The sequence below is a fragment of the Rattus norvegicus genome, chromosome 1 (genome assembly GCF_021556685.1).
Source record: "Rattus norvegicus strain SHRSP/BbbUtx chromosome 1, alternate assembly SHRSP_T2T, whole genome shotgun sequence".
NCBI lineage: Eukaryota > Metazoa > Chordata > Mammalia > Rodentia > Muridae > Rattus > Rattus norvegicus.
The window spans coordinates 72,888,869-72,909,053 of record NC_141534.1 but is presented as its reverse complement, the minus strand read 5'-3'; the positions used below and the strand labels follow the sequence as shown (position 1 = coordinate 72,909,053).

Sequence of the window (20,185 nt, the reverse complement as noted above, 5' to 3'; positions counted from 1 at the left end):
GTCATCAAAAAAGATAAGGAAGGACACTTCATATTCATCAAAGGAAAAATCAACCAAGATTAACTCTCAATCCTAAATATCTATGCCCCAAATACAAGGGCACCTACATACGTAAAAGAAACCTTACTAAAGCTCAAAACACACATTGCACCTCACACAATGATAGTGGGAGATTTCAACACCCCACTCTCATCAATGGACAGATCATGGAAACAGAAATTAAACAGTGATGTAGACAGACTAAGAGAAGTCATGAGCCAAATGGACTTAACGGATATTTATAGAACATTCTATCCTAAAGCAAAAGGATATACCTTCTTCTCAGCTCCTCATGGTACTTTCTCCAAAATTGACCATATAATTGGTCAAAAAACGGGCCTCAACAGGTACAGAAAGATAGAAATAATCCCATGCGTGCTATCGGACCACCACGGCCTAAAACTGGTCTTCAATAACAATAAGGGAAGAATGCCCACATATACGTGGAAATTGAACAATGCTCTACTCAATGATAACCTGGTCAAGGAAGAAATAAAGAAAGAAATTAAAAACTTTTTAGAATTTAATGAAAATGAAGATACAACATACTCAAACTTATGGGACACACTGAAAGCTGTGCTAAGAGGAAAACTATAGCGCTGAGTGCCTGCAGAAAGAAACAGGAAAGAGCATATGTCAGCAGCTTGACAGCACACCTAAAAGCTCTAGAACAAAAAGAAGCAAATACACCCAGGAGGAGTAGAAGGCAGGAAATAATCAAACTCAGAGCTGAAATCAACCAAGTAGAAACAAAAAGGACCATAGAAAGAATCAACAGAACCAAAAGTTGGTTCTTTGAGAAAATCAACAAGATAGATAAACCCTTAGCCAGACTAACGAGAGGACACAGAGAGTGTGTCCAAATTAACAAAATCAGAAATGAAAAGGGAGACATAACTACAGATTCGGAGGAAATTCAAAAAATCATCAGATCTTACTATAAAAACCTATATTCAACAAAATTTGAAAATCTTCAGGAAATGGACAATTTCCTAGACAGATACCAGGTATCGAAGTTAAATCAGGAACAGATAAACCAGTTAAACAACCCCATAACTCCTAAGGAAATAGAAGCAGTCATTAAAGGTCTCCCAACCAAAAAGAGCCCAGGTCCAGACGGGTTTAGTGCAGAATTCTATCAAACCTTCATAGAAGACCTCATACCAATATTATCCAAACTATTCCACAAAATTGAAACAGATGGAGCCCTACCGAATTCCTTCTATGAAGCCACAATTACTCTTATACCTAAACCACACAAAGACACAACAAAGAAAGAGAACTTCAGACCAATTTCCCTTATGAATATCGACGCAAAAATACTCAATAAAATTCTGGCAAACCGAATTCAAGAGCACATCAAAACAATCATCCACCATGATCAAGTAGGCTTCATCCCAGGCATGCAGGGATGGTTTAATATACGGAAAACCATCAACGTGATCCATTATATAAACAAACTGAAAGAACAGAACCACATGATCATCTCATTAGATGCTGAGAAAGCATTTGACAAAATTCAACACCCCTTCATGATAAAAGTCCTGGAAAGAATAGGAATTCAAGGCCCATACCTAAACATAGTAAAAGCCATATACAGCAAACCAGTTGCTAACATTAAACTAAATGGAGAGAAACTTGAAGCAATCCCACTAAAATCAGGGACTAGACAAGGCTGCCCACTCTCTCCCTACTTATTCAATATAGTTCTTGAAGTTCTAGCCAGAGCAATCAGGCAACAAAAGGAGATCAAAGGGATACAGATCGGAAAAGAAGAGGTCAAAATATCACTATTTGCAGATGACATGATAGTATATTTAAGTGATCCCAAAAGTTCCACCAGAGAACTACTAAAGCTGATAAACAACTTCAGCAAAGTGGCTGGGTATAAAATTAACTCAAATAAATCAGTTGCCTTCCTCTATACAAAAGAGAAACAAGCCGAGAAAGAAATTAGGGAAACGACACCCTTCATAATAGACCCAAATAATATAAAGTACCTCGGTGTGACTTTAACCAAGCAAGTAAAAGATCTGTACAATAAGAACTTCAAGACACTGAGGAAAGAAATTGAAGAAGACCTCAGAAGATGGAAAGATCTCCCATGCTCATGGATTGGCAGGATTAATATGGTAAAAATGGCCATTTTACCAAAAGCAATCTACAGATTCAATGCAATCCCCATCAAAATACCAATCCAATTCTTCAAAGAGTTAGACAGAACAATTTGCAAATTCATCTGGAATAACAAAAAACCCAGGATAGCTAAAGCTATCCTCAACAATAAAAGGACTTCAGGGGGAATCACTATCCCTGAACTCAAGCAGTATTACAGAGCAATAGAGATAAAAACTGCATGGTATTGGTACAGAGACAGACAGATAGACCAATGGAATAGAATTGAAGACCCAGAAATGAACCCACACACCTATGGTCACTTGATTTTTGACAAAGGAGCCAAAACCATCCAATGGAAAAAAGATAGTATTTTCAGCAAATGGTGCTGGTTCAACTGGAGGGCAACATATAGAAGAATGCAGATCGATCCATCCTTATCACCCTGTACAAAGCTTAAGTCCAAGTGGATCAAGGACCTCCACATCAAACCAGACACACTCAAACTAATAGAAGAAAAACTAGGGAAGCATCTGGAACACATGGGCACTGGAAAAAATTTCCTGAACAAAACACCAATGGCTTATGCTCTAAGATCAAGAATCGACAAATGGGATCTCATAAAACTGCAAACTTCTGTAAGGCAAAGGACACTGTGGTTAGGACAAAACGGCAACCAACAGATTGGGAAAAGATCTTTACCAATCCTACAACAGATAGAGGCCTTATTTCCAAAATATACAAAGAACTCAAGAAGTTAGACCGCAGGGAAACAAATAACCCTATTAAAAAATGGGGTTCAGAGCTAAACAAAGAATTCACAGCTGAGGAATGCCGAATGGCTGAGAAACACCTAAAGAAATGTTCAACATCTTTAGTCATAAGGGAAATGCAAATCAAAACAACCCTGAGATTTCACCTCACACCAGTGCGATTGGCTAAGATCAAAAACTCAGGTGACAGCAGATGCTGGCGAGGATGTGGAGAAAGAGGAACACTCCTCCATTGTTGGTGGGATTGCAGACTGGTACAACCATTCTGGAAATCAGTCTGGAGGTTCCTCAGAAAATTGGACATTGAACTGCCTGATGATCCAGCTATACCTCTCTTGGGCATATACCCAAAAGATGCCTCAACATATAAAAGAGACACGTGCTCCACTATGTTCATCGCAGCCTTATTTATAATAGCCAGAAGCTGGAAAGAACCCAGATGCCCTTCAACAGAGGAATGGATACAGAAAATGTGGTACATCTACACAATGGAATATTACTCAGCTATCAAAAACAACGAGTTTATGAAATTCGTAGGCAAATGGTTGGAACTGGAAAATATCATCCTGAGTGAGCTAACCCAATCACAGAAAGACATACATGGTATGCACTCATTGATAAGTGGCTATTAGCCCAAATGCTTGAATTACCCTAGATCCCTAGAACAAACGAAACTCAAGACGGATGATCAAAATGTGAATGCTTCACTCCTTCTTTAAATGAGGAAAAAGAATACCCTTGGCAGGGAAGGGAGAGGCAAAGATTAAAACAGAGACTGAAGGAACACCCATTCAGAGCCTGCCCCACATGTGGCCCATACATATACAGCCACCCAATTAGACAAGATGGATGAAGCAAAGAAGTGCAGACCGACAGGAGCCGGATGTAGATCGCTCCTGAGAGACACAGCCAGAATACAGCAAATATAGAGGCGAATGCCAGCAGCAAACCACTGAACTGAGAATAGGTCCCCTATTGAAGGAATCAGAGAAAGAACTGGAAGAGCTTGAAGGGGCTCGAGACCCCAAAAGTACAACAATGCCAAGCAACCAGAGCTTCCAGGGACTAAGCCACTACCTAAAGACTATACATGGACTGACCCTGGACTCTGACCCCATAGGTAGCAATGAATATCCTAGTAAGAGCACCAGTGGAAGGGGAAGCCCTGGGTCCTGCTAAGACTGAACCCACAGTGAACTAGTCTATGGGGGGAGGGCGGCAATGGGGGTAGGGTTGGGAGGGGAACACCCATAAGGAAGGGGAGGGGGGAGGGGGATGTTTGCCCGGAAACCGGGAAAGGGAATAACACTCGAAATGTATATAAGAAATACTCAAGTTAATAAAAAAAAAAAAATAAAAAAAATATTATGTTAAAAATAAACCAAATACATTATCTGTGATTTTTAATTAGAGAAGGTGACCACGAAATTCAATTATTACTAAAACATATTTGTAAATTGTGTTTTAGTTGTTATTTCAATATTTGATGTTTTCCTACTAGTTTCTTTTTCTGGTAAAGTCTTAGAGTGTAGAATGTTGTCATTTTACAGCAAGACAGGTCAGGATAACATGAAACCATTCACTGGATGAGAAGAAAGGTTTGGGAGGGGGACTGGTATGGGGGGAGTCTATATATGAGACAGGAAGAGGAAAAATGGGAGAAAATCAAGAAAAAAAATGTGAAGGAGCAGGATAATACAGATCCCAATGGACTAGGTTAATTTCATCCACTAACCCTCACTTATTCCTAAAAGTTATGCATAAATTATGATTTAGTTTTTATTTAAATATTTGATATTTTTAATATTTGTTTTTCTTATCACATGTTCAAGTGGTATTTAAATGTTATTTTTTACCTCTTGTGTTCACCTTACATTTAAATATGGTGGAGTTCCTTCAATGTCTTTCATAGTGCTCCTTTATTAGTTATGATTTATTGCAGTTGTGTTCATCTTGAAATTTCTTCTGTCTCTTTGCATAAAGAATAAAGACATTGTATTAGCAGTTATGTCTCTAAATAGTTTTTTTTTTCATCTTTATTAACTTGGGTATTTCTTATTTACATTTCGATTGTTATTCCCCTTCCTTGTTTCCCGGCCAACATCCCCCAAACCCTCCTCCTCCCCTTCTCTATGGGTGTTCCCCTCCCCATCCTCCCCCCATTACAATAAAGTTCACTGGGGTTTCAGTCTTGGCAGGGCCAAGGGCTTCCCCTTCCACTGGTGCTCTTACTAAGCTATTCATTGCTACCTATGAGGTTGGAGTCCAGGGTCAGTCCATGTATAGTCTTTGGTTAGTGGCTTAGTCCCTAGAAGCTCTGGTTGGTTGGCAATGTTGTTCATATAGGGTTTCAAGCCCTTTCAAGCTTTTCAGTCCTTTCAAAGGTTCCTTCAACGGTGGTACCGTTCTCAGTTCAGTGATTTAGCGATGGCATTTGCCTATGTATTTGCTGTATTCTGGCTGTGTCTCTCAGGAGAGATCTACATCCGGTTCCTGTCAGCCTCCATTTCTTTGCTTCATCTGTCTTGTCTAGTTTGGTGACTGTATATGTATGGCCCATATGGGGGGCAGGTTGTGAATCGGTGTTCCTTCTGCCTATGTTCTAAACTTTTTCTCTCTATTCCCTCCCAAGGGTATTGTTGTTATTAATTCTCCTTTAAGAATATCCATGGTGAGTTACAATGCACATAACTGAAGAAGCTAAGTAACAAGGATGGCACAAATGGGAGACAGGTATCACCCTGAGACGGGGAGATAGAATAGGCATCATTGGTGAATGGGTTTGGAGACTAAATGGGAGTGCAGTGGGATGAGAACAGAAGGGGAAGACAAAGAAACAGATTGTTTAGAGAGAGCACTAAGATAGGGTGGTATTTCTGAGTCAAGCTACATTTATACAGCAATGGAAACTCCCAAAAATCTATGAGGAATACCCTGACTAAGTCTCTATGCAAAGAGGGCGATAGAGCCTGGAATGGTCATCTCCGAAAACTAGGCAAGATTTCCAGTGTTGAGATTGAGACAACACCACATCCACAAAACTTTCAACCTACAATTTCCCCTTCTTAAAGTTGGGGGGAAGTAAAACTGGAGCAGAAGATCAGAGGATAGTTAATCAGTGACTGGAGCAGCTTGAGAACCTTGCCATGAGAGAAAGGCCACAACTGATGCTGGTAATAATATTTTCTTACATTTGCAGGCAAGTACCTAGCATAACCATGTTCAGAGAGAATTTATCCAACAGCTGATGGAAACAGATTCAGAGAGCAACACCCAAACTACAGGCAATGTTGAGGAATCCTAGATAAGAGGGAAAAGAAGGATTGTAGAAACCAGAGGGAGTAAGGACACAAGAAAACATACATAATCAACTTACCTGGTGTCCTAAGGGTTCACAGACTGAACCACTTACTCCAAATGGTGCATGGGACTAACATAGGTCTTCTAAATATATAAAGTCTTTGTGAAACTTGGTCATTATATGTTAGCAGGTTCTGTGTCTGACTTTGTTGTCTGACTTTGGGAAGCTTTATTCCTAGTGGGTAGCCTCCTGTGTCCTCATAGGAGAACATGAAACTGTGCTTAGTTATTATACAACATGATATGCCAAACTTTTTGATATATGAGTGGTGGGGGCTCCCCTTTTCTGAAGGAGGAAGAAGTATTGGATGGAAAGGAGGGGAAAGATTGAAGGACTAGGAACAGAGTAAAGAGTGTAAACTAGTATCCCAATGTCAAGTTAATCAATGAATAAATGAATTAACTGCTTTCATTTTAAAATGAGTGATGCTGATGGAACCTGCTGTTATCCAGAGAGGGACTTTCTATGACACCAGGTTCTCTTCTGCAGCTTTCATATTCTTCCTTTTTTCCAAAACAAATTTTTAGTCAAATGCAACAAGGAATTTTCATATTGAAAGTTGATTATTTGCTATTTACATTTCTCTACTAGTCCCTATAATTGATTCACTGTTTACACAAAGAGTATGTCCATCCTTATATTAACCCCAAAGGTTTTTAAAAGTGATCTCTTAATCACACTTCCTTGGTCACTATGATTTTCACTTTTCCTTGTTGTTTAATATCTGTTTCGGTTTGAAGTTTCTAATTTTGGTGCCTTGTATTCAACCCTTGCCATCCTTTCCTCAACTTGGAGTATTCATTTTGTGAGTCTTGTCAATAAGATATTATTTTGGTTTATTTTGTTTTTCTGTTATACATTTTAGTTTGAAATTATTTCATTATTTTATACCTCCGGAAGTTCTCTGACACATACCCAATCAATGTCATATTGTAAAAAGTGTTCATACTTTCATTGTATTCTCCCAGATGGTTTGACAGCACTCTTTGATATTTTTAAGGTTCTTATATTCACTCTTTAATTTTTTGTTTAGTATAACATTGAATATATTCTCGCTTAACTGTATGACTCTAAAGTTTGGCATCATATTTCCCTGAGGTCTTCATGTCTTTATTTATGAGTCTCCATACTGGGCTTATGAAATATGTGAATAGAACTCTGGTTGCATTTTAAAAAAATCTATAGACTTCTAGTAGATATGCTTGAAGAAGGGCCTGATTAGAATACACATAACATTGCAATTCTATCTTTAACATGGATATGTAGCTCTACAATTACACTTTTAGTTCTTACATACTTTTCAGTATGAATTACATTCTTAAACTTATTGAGGACAAATAGCAACTATAAATTTCACACTGTCTGAGTAACCTGGGAATCACTTCATATCAAACCTGAAGACATTTACCCAATGTTTTTTGGGGGGCAGTTTGAATATTACATATTAAAACCAAGATATCAGATGTCATAGCTATAAAAAACCGAGTATGCGTGTGAAATATTTCATTCTCAAAGTTCCTCAAGTCAAATTTTTATTACTACCAATTTCTCCTCATTTTAAAAAGGAAACTATGCATATTCTTGTTTTGTTGAATAATTTATGCAAGAATTAGTGGGGCCAAAATCTTCCTTATTCAACATTATCTCTTCCAAGGTATGAGACAGTGCTGCAGACATAGCTAAGCTCTCAAGCACAATTGCTACCAGTAAAGAGGGCCCAAATTGATTTCCAGTACCCACAGAGTAGCATGGAGCTTTTGCAAGTATCTTAGATTCAAGTAACTCTTCACTCATCCATATATCCATACATGCAGCTGCTACATTGATATACATGCAGAAAAATACCCATACCCATATTTTTATAATTTCTATAGCTTTTTAACTGAAGAAAACAAGATGTAGTTCATAAACTATCTAAAATTGTCATTAAAATGTTACGCTTTTATTAGCTAGAGATGTTGGAAATTTAGTACTGGTTGGTCAACAGACATAAAATTACACAACAAAAATCAATGACTTGATTATGTTGAATTTACTCTATCCTTACAGTGAACAAGGATCTTTAAACATCTTTTGAAGAGGTTAATCATATGAGTGGAAATCACTCTATAGTAGTAAGAATAGGACCAATAGAATATTGCTAACTTTACTGGAAATAGCTTCAAACTATTTTCTAAAATAGTTTACATTAATGTGAAAAATAAGAACTGATCTGATAAATATACATTACATTCATGTTAGAAATCCTCAGTGAACTGGTAAAACCTCATTTGAAAGAAAATGAAAATAAGAAACATAGTTTAGTAGTCTCTCACATGACAATTAACTTCATTTCACAACTTTCAAGGAAGGTTGGATGTTCACACTTGACAGTGTAATGTAAATGAGTACAGTAAGGCCAAACCCACCTGTGTACTTCCTCTTGCCCACTCTTTCATATCTCCAGATAAATGTAACTGTTGACCATTTATAAAATAGGGACTAAATAGTCCTATTTTCACTTTAAATTCAAGTCCCTGTGGAAAATTCCAAATGTAGAAAATGTCATATTCTTCCTGCAGTTTGTCTTCTTGATTCATACTTACTCTGTCCCCAACTGGATTAGTGAAGTGGATCTTTCTCAGAGGGGCACCCAGCTGAAAGACAAGCAGCATACTATTGAGTATATTTTCTTGCTTAAGGTTAGAAAATGCATTCTTATTCCATATTAAAGGCAACTTTATTGACTGTATGCTGGTGAAAACCTCAGTGAAAGCAAAGAGATAAGCAAAATTATAATGTTTCTGTTATTTTGTTCTCTAAGAGGAAATTACCACATGAGCACAAACATTCATGTGACACCAAACATATATTTGCAATATGAAAATATAGATACATGAAAAGGGAGAGACTTGCATCTGTATAGAGAGGCACATATATCTGGAGCACATAGTTATTTACAGAAACATACACATACAGGCCCAAATACACATGAATATACAGATACACACTGACAGAATATTCATCAAAATAGTCAAACAGATGCCAAAACACACAAAAGAATTACTCAGATGCACACACATAGAACTACATGGAAACACATGCTCAGAAGAATATACATAAATAGACATACACGTATACTGACACACACACAGAGTGACATTGTCACACAGACAAATTCATGCTCTCATACAAAGACACACAGGCAAAGCAAAAGAATTATACATAAATAAGAGAACATTCACAAAACCACACAAAACATATAGACACATGCAGAAACATGCATTGATAAATATTCACAGGAGTATACATTTATACAAAATCAACAATACAGGAAGCAATTGAAAAACAGTCAAATTTATGTTTATTACCCTAAACTAACATATATAGACACATATAAAAAGTATAGATAGATAGATATTGATGTACACAGAATACAGAGAAATTGATATACAGACAAACACACAGATATACAGAAAAACAAAAACATACAAATATACAGTGAGAAATATATATCCACACAAATGAGCACATAGGAATGTAGTAAATTTAATCCTTGCATTATTCTCTATGTAAGTACTCTCAGAGCACCAAGTGATATCCCTGACCTACAGTGGAAACATCATATATTGGGATCTCTACTTAAAACAATACCCGACAGTGGTTACTACATACTTAACAATTAATGAACAAGGATTCATCATTCAGTGGGTTCTTTAGGTAGGACTGGATTTGTTATCAATATTAGAACATGTGTGACGATAATCAGGTAATCTGTAACAAATCACAATACTACATTGACAAATTATGCTTTGTACTCCATTCTCTTTTCATTAGAGGTATATACAAGCATCAAGATTTATACAATCAGACACCGCCCGGACCTGAAGGAACCGGATCAACAGTTCTCTGCACCCAAATCCCCTGGGAGGGAGAGCTAAACCTTCAGAGGGGCAGACATGCCTTGGAAGCCAGAAGAGCTACACTCTGCCCACATTTCTGACTCCAGAGGAAAACACCTAATACCATCTGGGGCCTGGTGCACCAGGGGCCCTGGGAAAAGGCAATAGAGTCCCTCCTGGATGCCGCCCTCATGGAGAGGTCAACAGCAGACCCCCACGAGCAACTTGACCCACAGGACCACAGGTAAGACCAACTTTTCTGCTCCAAGTAACCTGCCTGGTGGACTCAGGACACAGGCCCACAGGAAGAGCTGAAGACCAGTAGACAGGAAACTACACATCTGAAAGCAGAATACTCTACTCCCAAAATTGGCTGAAAAAAAAATAGGAAAACAGGTCTACAGCACTCCTGACACACAGGCCAATAGGACGGTCTAGACACTGTCAAAAATACCAGAACAAGGTAACACTAGAGACAACCCGATGACGAGAGGCAAGTGCAGGTCCCAAGCAACAGAAACCAAGACTACATGGCATCATGGAAGCACAATTCTCCCACCAAAGCAAATACTGAATATCCAAACACACCAGAAAAGCAAGACCTAGATTTAAAATCACATTTGATCATGATGCTGGAGGACTTCAAGAAAGCCATGAAGAACTCCCTTAGAGAAACACAGGCAAACATAAATAAACAAGAAGAAGCCTATAGAGAGGAATCACAAAAATCCCTGAAAGAATTCCAGGAAAACAAAATCAAACCGTTGAAGGAATTAAAAATGGAAACAGAAGCAATAAAGAAAGCAGAAATAGAAATAAACCTGGATATAGAAAACCAAAGGAAGAGTCATGGAGCCGCAGATACAAGCAACACCACAGATTACAAGAAATAGAAGAGAGAATCACAGGAGCACAAGATTCCATAGAAATCATCAACAGTACGGTTAAAGATAATGTAAAACGTAAAAAGCTACTGGTTCAAAATATACAGGAAATCCAGGACTCAATGAGAAGATCAAACCTAAGGATAATAGGTATAGAAGAGAGTGAAAAACACCCAGTTCAAAACACCAGTAAATATCTTCAACAAAATCATCGAAGAAAACTTCCCTAAGCTAAAGAAAGAGATGCCCATAAACATACAAGAAGCCTACAAAACTCCAAATAGTTTGGACCAGAAAAGAAACTCCTCCTGTCAAATAATAGTCAAAACACCATATGCACAAAAGAAAGAATATTAAAAGCAGTAAGGTAAAAAGGTCAAGTAACATATGAAGGTAGACCAATCAGAATCACACCAGATTTCTTACCAGAGACTATGAAAGCCAGAAGATCCTGGACAGATGTAATACAAACCCTAAGAGAAGACAAATGCCAGCCCAGGTTACTATATCCAGCAAAACTCTCGATTAACACAGATGGAGAAACCAAGATATTCCATGACGAAACCAAAGTTACACAATATCTTTCTACAAATCCAGCACTACAAAGGATAATAAATGGTAAAGCCCAACATAAGGAGGCAAGCTACACCCTAGAAAAAGCAAGAAACTAATTGTCTTGAAAACAAAACAAAGAGAAGAAAAGCACACAAACATAACTTCACATACAAATATGAATATAACCAGAAGCAATAATCACTATTCCTTAATATCTCTCAACATCAATGATCTCAGCTCCCCAATAAAAAGACATAAATTAACAAACTATATACGCAATGAGGACCCTGCTTCCTGCTGCCTATAGGAAACACACCTCAGAGACAAAGACAGACACTACCTCAGAGTGAAAGGCTGGAAAACAACTTTCCAAGCAAATGGTCAGAAGAGGCAAGCTAGAGTAGCCATTCTAATATCGAATAAAATCAATTTTCAACTAAAAGTCATCAAAAAAGATAAGGAAAGACACTTCATATTCATCAAAGGAAAAATCCACCAAGATGAACTCTCAATCCTAAATATCTATGCTCCAAATACAAGGGCACCTACATACATAAAAGAAACCTTACTAAAATTCAAGGCACACATTGCACCTCACACAATAATAGTAGGAGATTTCAACACCCAACTCTCATCAATGGACAGATCATGGAAACAGAAATTAATCAGAGACATAGACAGACTAAGAGAAGTCATGAACCAAATGGACTTAACAGATATTTAATAGAACATTCTATCCTAAAACAAAAGGATATTCTTTCTGCTCACCGCCTTATGGTACTTTCTCCAAAATTGACCATATAATTGGTCATAAAACAGGCCTTAACAGATACAGAAAGATAGAAATAATCCCATGTGTCCTATCAGACCACCAGGTGCTAAAGCTGGTCTTCAACAACAATAAGGGAAGAACGCCCTCATATACATGGAAGTTGAACAATGCTCTACTCAATGATAACCTTGTCAAGGATGAAATAAAGAAAGAAAATAAAGACTTCTTAAACTTAATGAAAATGAAGGTACAACATACCGAAACTTATGGGACACAATGAAAGCTATGCTAAGCAGAAAATCCATAGCTCAGAGTGACTTCAGAAAGAAACAGGAGAGAGCATATGTCAGCAGCTTGATAGCACACCTAAAAGCTCTAGAACAAAAAGAAGCAAGTACACCCAGGAGGAGTAAAAGGCAGGAAATAATCAAACTCAGAGCTGAAATCAAACAACTAGAAAGAAAAAGGACCATACAAAGAATCAACAGAACCAAAATTTGGTTCTTTGAGAAAATCAACAAGATAGAAAAACACTTAGCCCGACTAATGAGAGGACACAGTGTATTCAAACTAACGAAATCAGAAATGAAAAGGGAGACATAACTACAAAATCAGAGGATATTCAAAAAATCATCAGAACCTACTACAAAAGCCTATATTCAACAAAACTTCAAAATCTGCAGGAAATTGTCAATTTCCTAGACAGATGCCAGGTACTGAAGTTAAATCAGGCGTGGATAAACCATTTAAACAATCCCATAACACCTAAAGCAATCAAAGAAATCATTAAGGTCTCCCAACCAAAAAGAAGCCAGGTCTAAGTTTGATTATTTCCTGCCTTCTACTCCTCCTGGGTGTATTTGCTTCTTTTTGTTCTAGAGCTTTTAGGTGTGCTGTCAAGCTGCTGATATATGCTTTCTCCTGTTTCTTTCTGCAGGCACACAGTTCTATGAGTTTTCCTCTTAGCACATCTTTCATTGTGTCTCATAGTTTGGGTATGTTGTATCTTCTTTTTCATTAAATTCTAAGAAGTCTTTAATTTCTTTCTTTATTTCTTCCTTGACCAGGTTATCATTGAGGAGAGCTTTGTTCAACTTCCATGTATATGCGGTCGTTCTTCCCTTATTGTTATTGAAGACCAAGTTTAGCCCGTGGTGGTCTGATAGGACGCATGGAATTATTTCTATCTTTCTGTATCTGTCGAGGCCTGTTTTATGACCAATTATAGGGTCAATTTTGGACAAAGTACCATGAGGTGGTGAGCAGAAAGAATATTCTTTTGTTTTAGGATACATAGTTCTATAAATATCTGTTAAGTCTATTTGGTTCATGACTTCTCTTAGTCTGTCTATGTCTCTGTTTAATTTCTGTTTCCATGATCTCTCCATTGATGAGAGTTGGGTGTTGAAATTTCCTACTATTATTGTTTGATGTGCAATGTGTGCTATGAGCTTTATTAAGGTTTCTTTTATGTATGTACATACCCCTGTATTTGTGGCATAGATATTTAGGATTGAGAGTTCATCTTGGTGGACTTTTCCTTTGATGAATATGAAGTGTCCTTCCTTATATTTTTCGATGTCTTTTTTGAAAATCGATTTTATTCAATATTAGAATGGCTACTCCAGCATGTTTCTTCAGACCATTTACTTGGATAGTTGTTTTCCAGCCTTTCACTCTGAGGTAGTGTCTGTCTTGGTCTCTGAGGTGTGTTTCCTGTAGGCAGCAGAATGCAAGGTACTCATTATGTATCCAGTTTTTAATCTATTTCTTTTTATAGGGGAGTTGAGATCATTGATGTTGAGAGATATTAAGGAATAGTGATTGTTGCTTCCTGTTATATTCATATTTGGATGTGGGATTATGTTTGTATAATTTTCTTCTCTTTGTTTTGTTTTCAAGATGATTAGTTTCTTGCTTTTTCTAGGGTGTACCTTGCCTCCTTATGTTGGGCTTTACCATTTATTATTTTTGTAGGGCCAGATTTGTAGAAAGATATCATATAAACTTGGTTTTGTCATTGAATATCTTGGTTTCTCCATCTATATTAATTGAGAGTTTTGCTGGATACAGTAACCTGGGCTGGCATTTGTCTTTTCTTAGGGTCTGTATGACATCTGTCCAGAATCTTCTGGCTTTCACAGTCTCTTGTGAGAAGTCCGGTATGATTCTGATAGGTCTGCCTTTATGTGTTATTTGACCTTTTTCCCTTTCTTCATGTAATATTCTTTCTTCATTTTGTGCATTTGGTGTTTTGACTATTATGTGATGGGAGAAGTTTCCTTTCTGGGCAATCAATTTGGAGTTCTGTAGGCTTCTTGTATGTTTATGGGCATCTTTTTCTTTAGATTAGGAATGTATTTTTCTATGATTTTGTTGAAGATAATTACTGGTCCTTTGAGCTGGGAGTCTTCAGTCTCTTCTATACCTATTATCCTTAGCTTTGATCTTCTCATTGAATCCTGGATTTCCGGTATGTTTTGGACCAGTAGCTTTTTCCGTTTTACATTATCTTTTACCGTTGTTTCGATGATTTCTATGGAATCTTCTTCTCCTGAGATTCTCTCTTCTATCTCTTGTATTCTGTTGGTGATGCTTGTATCCTTGCAGTGGCTCCTTGTCACTTCCTTTGGTTTTCTACATCCAGGGTTGTATCCCTTTGTGCTTTCTTTATTGCTTCTATTTCCATTTTTAATTCCTTTACCAATTTGATTGTGTTTTCCTGGAATTCTTTCAGTATCTTTTTGATTCCTCTCTATATGTTTCTTCTTGTTTATTTATGTTTTCCTGCATTTCTCTAAGGAAGTTCATGTCTTTCTTGAAGTCCTCCACCATCTTGATCAAATGTGATTTTAAATCAAGGTCTTGCTTTTCTGGTGTCTTTGGATATTCACTGTTTGCTTTGGTGGGAGAATTGTGCTCTGATGATGCCATGTAGTCTTGGTTTCTGTTGCTTGGGTTCCTGTGCTTGCCTCTCCCCATCAGGTTGTCTCTGGTGTTAACTTGTTCTGCTATTTCTGACAGTGGCCAGACCTTTCTATAAGCCTGTGTATCATCAGTTCTGTAGACCTGTTTTCCTGTTTTCTTTCAGCCAGTTATGGGAACAGAGTGTTCTGCTTTCAAGCGTGTAATCTTTCCTGTCTACTGGTCTTCAGCTGTTCCTGTGGTCCTGTGTACTGAATCCACCAGGCAAGTCGCTTTGACCAGAAAGGTTGGTCTTACCTGTGGTCCAGTGGCTCAGGTGGCTTTTGCAAGGCTGCTTGTGAGCTCTCCGTGAGGGCGGCAACCAGGAGGACCTGCGCCGCATTTTCCTGGGGCCCCTGTGCACCAGGGTCCCATATGGCATTAGGTGTTTTCTTCTGGAGTCAGAAATGTGGGCAGAGTGTAGTCTCTTCTGGCTTCCCAGGCGTGCCTGCCCCTCTGATGGTTTAGCTCTCCCCCCCCCACGGGATTTGGGTGCTGAGAACTGTTGGCTGGGTCCCTTCAAGTCCTGGCAGTGTCTGGAACACAGGGGACTTGCTGCTTGAGTGCCGCTATCTTCCTGTTCCTAAATGCCCTTTACAGTTTCCTCTTGGGCCATGGATGTGGCCAAGGGTGGGCAGTATTGGTGGTCCCTTCTTCTCTGCAGTCTCAGGAGTGCCCACCTCTCCGGGCAGTGAGCCCTCTCTCCCAAAGCGTTTGGTATCAGTGAGCTGTGGGCTGGGATCAGCTGATGATTGATTTCTTATACCCATTTTGCCCTTAGCTTTGTGATTATGATTTTATAAGAATTGTTAACTAGTATATTTGCATTCACAGGATTTAATATAAGTATATCGGACTTTTAAAGAAAAGTTAAGATTTGTGATACATTTAAGATTCTTACGAGGTTACTTTTAAAGATAAATAATAAAATAATCACTCCTTTCTTTGTAACTTTGCAGAATGCTGTCTACTAGTAAGAGAATTGACTGAGAATAAAAACCTTGATTCATTATACTTTGTTAATCTATAACAAGTTTCTTGGGTTTTTTTACCTATAATATGGCTTATACTATTTCTGTAAACATACTGAGAAAATTGTTTTTTTTTTCATAGTCATTGAGTAGGAGAAAACTGAAACTTTATCTTGTACTGCCTGAAAGAGTTTTTATGGCTATATAATCCATCGGAGAAAGAAAGAAGTAGTCAAAACATTGTTCTTTTCACTTACCAACTATGTGTATGTATGTACATGTGTAAAGTGTATGAGAGTGTGATGGAACTTCAATCCCCCCATATATCTATACATATGTATATATGTAAAGCTTGTTTGGGTGTGTGTTGAAGCTTGCATGTTCCACCAATTGTGTGCATATATGTACATACATTATGTATATATATATATATATATATATATATATATATGTATATTATGTGTGAAATGCTTGAAGCCTGTTTGTTGGAATTTTGTTTCATTCACGCACCAGTAAATGTTTATATGTATGTGTGTGTATATGTGTAAAGCTTAGAACCTGACTTTCAGAGCACTGCTCCAGTCTTCTAAATATGTGAATATGTATGTGTCTTCCTATCTGTCTGTCTGTGAGTATGTCTGTTGCTCTACCCCTCCCTCCCTTTCTACCTCCCTCCCCCTCTCTATTCCCCACACTGCCCTCTCTCTCTGTGAGTGAGTTAATGGTTACTTTCTGCACTTTCTCTTCACTAAATGCTGGCTGCCAGAACCATCAACCCCAGGTGATTTCTGGACTAATCCTAATCAGCTGCTCTCAGCACTGACTCCCACTACCTGGCTACCTCAGATTACTCTGTGGTGTCAAGGTAGATTTTTGCACAGTCATCTAAATTTCACACATAGAGAAGGTTACTCCAATAAGCCTTATTTTCCCTGTCAATTTAACAAGTGTGTCTTTTATGATATACTTAAGTTGATGGTTCTTATGGAAAATGCCTAAAGAAAAACCCAGTCATCTCTACTCATATTCCACCTTTTCTCTGTAGGTTCCTGTAATTGTAACACCACAGTAGAACATTGAAGAGTAAAATGCCAGTGAAAAGAGTTTGTAATACTCTTCTATATTTTTAAAAATTTATGTAATTTTATTTTGTGTGTGTTGTGTTATTATGTGCATAAAAACATTCAGGTAAATTTGGAGCCCAGAAGAGACCATCTGATCCTTTGTAGCTACTGTTACAGGAGGTTGTTAATAAAAGTTTGTGGGGTTGAGTATTGAATCAGTTGCTCCATAAGTACAGGACATCGTTTTAATTGCTGAGACATCAATTCATCTTCTGAAATATTCTATCACCATGTTTTTAAAAATATTCCTCTCTCCACTATGTTCATAGAAGAACTCTTCTAACTCCTAAAATGGATCAGGATTCTCTTAGCTCTTTCTGACAAAAAGGACAATTGTCAAACATTCTGGATGATTATAGGAGACAATTAGACCTCAGTAAACATGATATTGCTAAATAAAATCATAAAGGAAACAGGTATGTCATTCCAAAAATAAATAGGTATGGTAATGTAATCCAATATCTGGTGATTATAAACCAACTAGATATGTGCCGGTCAGAATTTATGAAATGTGAGTATGGGAAGGTGATTTCTCCCTGATCATTTTAAGAGAATTTTTTTCTGGTCTAAAAAGTATTATGTAACATTTGGGAATGAAAATGCATACCAGCATCCCTGAACTGGAAGCCAAAATGGAAATGATCTCAACAGCCACCATGATCTTGCCTTTTGTGCTATGGTAAACGGGGAGGAAAGTAACCCAGACACTGCAGACCACCAGCATGCTGAATGTTATTGACTTGGCTTCATTGAAGGCACCAGGCAGGTTTCTGGAAAGGAAAGCCAGAGTGAAGCTCACAAAGGTCAGGCAGGCCAGGTATCCCAGAACACTGTAAAAACAAGTAACTGAACCATTGTTGCAAACAACGATAATGTGACCATGCTCAGATTGAGCATCAATGTCAACAGAAGGAGGAGAAACTCCTAAACAGACTGCACAGACAATAACTTGGATGAGAGTGCAGATGGGAATGATGTACATAGATACTCCTGAAAGAAGAAAGTACTTCATCATTCTTTGAGGGGCTGTGACTTTGAATGCCAGAATAACAGTAATTGTTTTGGCTAACACTGTGGAAATAGCCACGGTGAATAGAACTCCAAATGTGATTTGCTGTAGGATGCATGTGACCGAGTCTGGATGCCCAATGAAGAGCAAGGGGCAAAGGAAACAAAAAATGAGGGAGAGGAGCAAGATGTAAGTGAGAGTTCTGTTATTGGCCTTAACAATGGGAGTACTGTGGTGCTTCACAAAGATGCCAAGAACCACAGCTGTGAATGCAGAGAAGCCCAGGGCCATTAAAGAAAGTGCCATCCCCAGGTGGTCTTCATAACTGAGAAAGATAAGAGCTTTTGGAATGCAGTCATTCTGTCCTGTGTTGGCATATTTGTCCTCTGGGCACAGGACACACATCTCCATGTCTAATGGAAAAATTAAGGCATTATTAGTGTAGCTTCAGCAATTTTATTGTCAGGATATTTCGTTTAAGAATCTGGAAGAAATATTTTAACATGTGAATCTGGTTGCTGAGAATACATTGAATGTCTTAGCAATATCAAATAACTGTTTCCATTTTTAATGCTTCTTGTTGTTATGGTATATAAAAACCACAAATATTTTTGTCTATTTTACCATATTGCTGTGATCATTTATCATGGGTCTGTATATTTATAAGTGTGTTTACTCGTAAAAGTAATACATATTTTCATGAATATGAGAGTAGTTGGGTTTATATAGGTGAGTTATGATTCTGAGAATGAGGAGTTTCTATGAGTATAATATCAATGTTTGTAACTGCAAAAATAAACAAAGATCGTTTGTAGATTTGACCTGTTTTGACCGTAGCAACACCACATTCCTAAGGCTTTTTCATAAAAAGCAGTAACCGTATCACTAAAGGTAAAAAGCTCTGTAATTTCCACCATTGTGTCTGAAAACCATGAAGTCTGGTTGCCATAACACTGAATCATTGCATAATTGCCATAAGGGATATGCTTCCCAAGTCTGAAGTCTTTTATATGAAGCAATTCTTTTACTGACATTTGTTATCATTAAATTAAATTTGTTTCAGGAAATAGGAATTCAACTTGGTTGTGAAGAGAATGTGTTGGTCTTAGAGAGGACTTAACTTTGATTCCCAGCACCAATGCCATGTGTATCCAAACAGCCTTTCTGAACTACTTATGTGTACATTTTGCTTCATACTTATCAGAAAATTCCAGAAAATAACAAGTAGGAGTTGGTTACCTCCCATTATAGGTGTTCTGGAGAAAAACTAAGACCATTATACTTAATGGGAGAGGATTTAACTGCTAAGTCATCTTACAGGCCATGAAAACCTTTAAATACTTTAATTGTATAGGATAACACATCAAAAAAGGGAATAAATGCATGACAGCCAATTATATTCAGTTCTTCCTGACTAGATTGCTTTTTGACAAATATTGGCTGTGTAAGGACCAATACCATTTGAAAATTGTGGTAATTCCTTTCCGGACAAAACAAGTCTTTTTTTTTCTACATCTTTATTAACTTGGCTATTTCTTATTTACACTTTGACTGTTATTCCTTTTCCCAGTCTCTGGGCCAACATCCCCCTACCCTCCCCTTCCCCTTCTCTACAGGTGTTCCCCTCCCCATCCAACCCCCATTAACACCCTTCCCCCAACAATCATGTTCACTGGGGATTCAGTCTTGGCAGGACCAAGGGCTTCCCCTTCCACTGGTGCTCTTACTAGACTATTC

The 20,185-nt window shown here is 37.8% G+C and overlaps 1 protein-coding gene across 2 annotated transcripts in view; it reads right to left on the bottom strand.

Annotated features, from left to right (window-relative positions):
• The window catches only part of Vom2r13 (vomeronasal 2 receptor, 13), a 50,403-nt gene that overhangs the window by 9,863 nt on the left and 20,355 nt on the right, over positions 1-20,185 (bottom strand). Inside the window, 1 exon segment of one of the 2 annotated variants that reach the window (NM_001099489.3) lies at positions 8,697-8,924. In NM_001099489.3, coding sequence (NP_001092959.3) covers positions 8,697-8,924 — 228 coding nt within the window. 2 annotated transcript variants of the gene reach the window in all.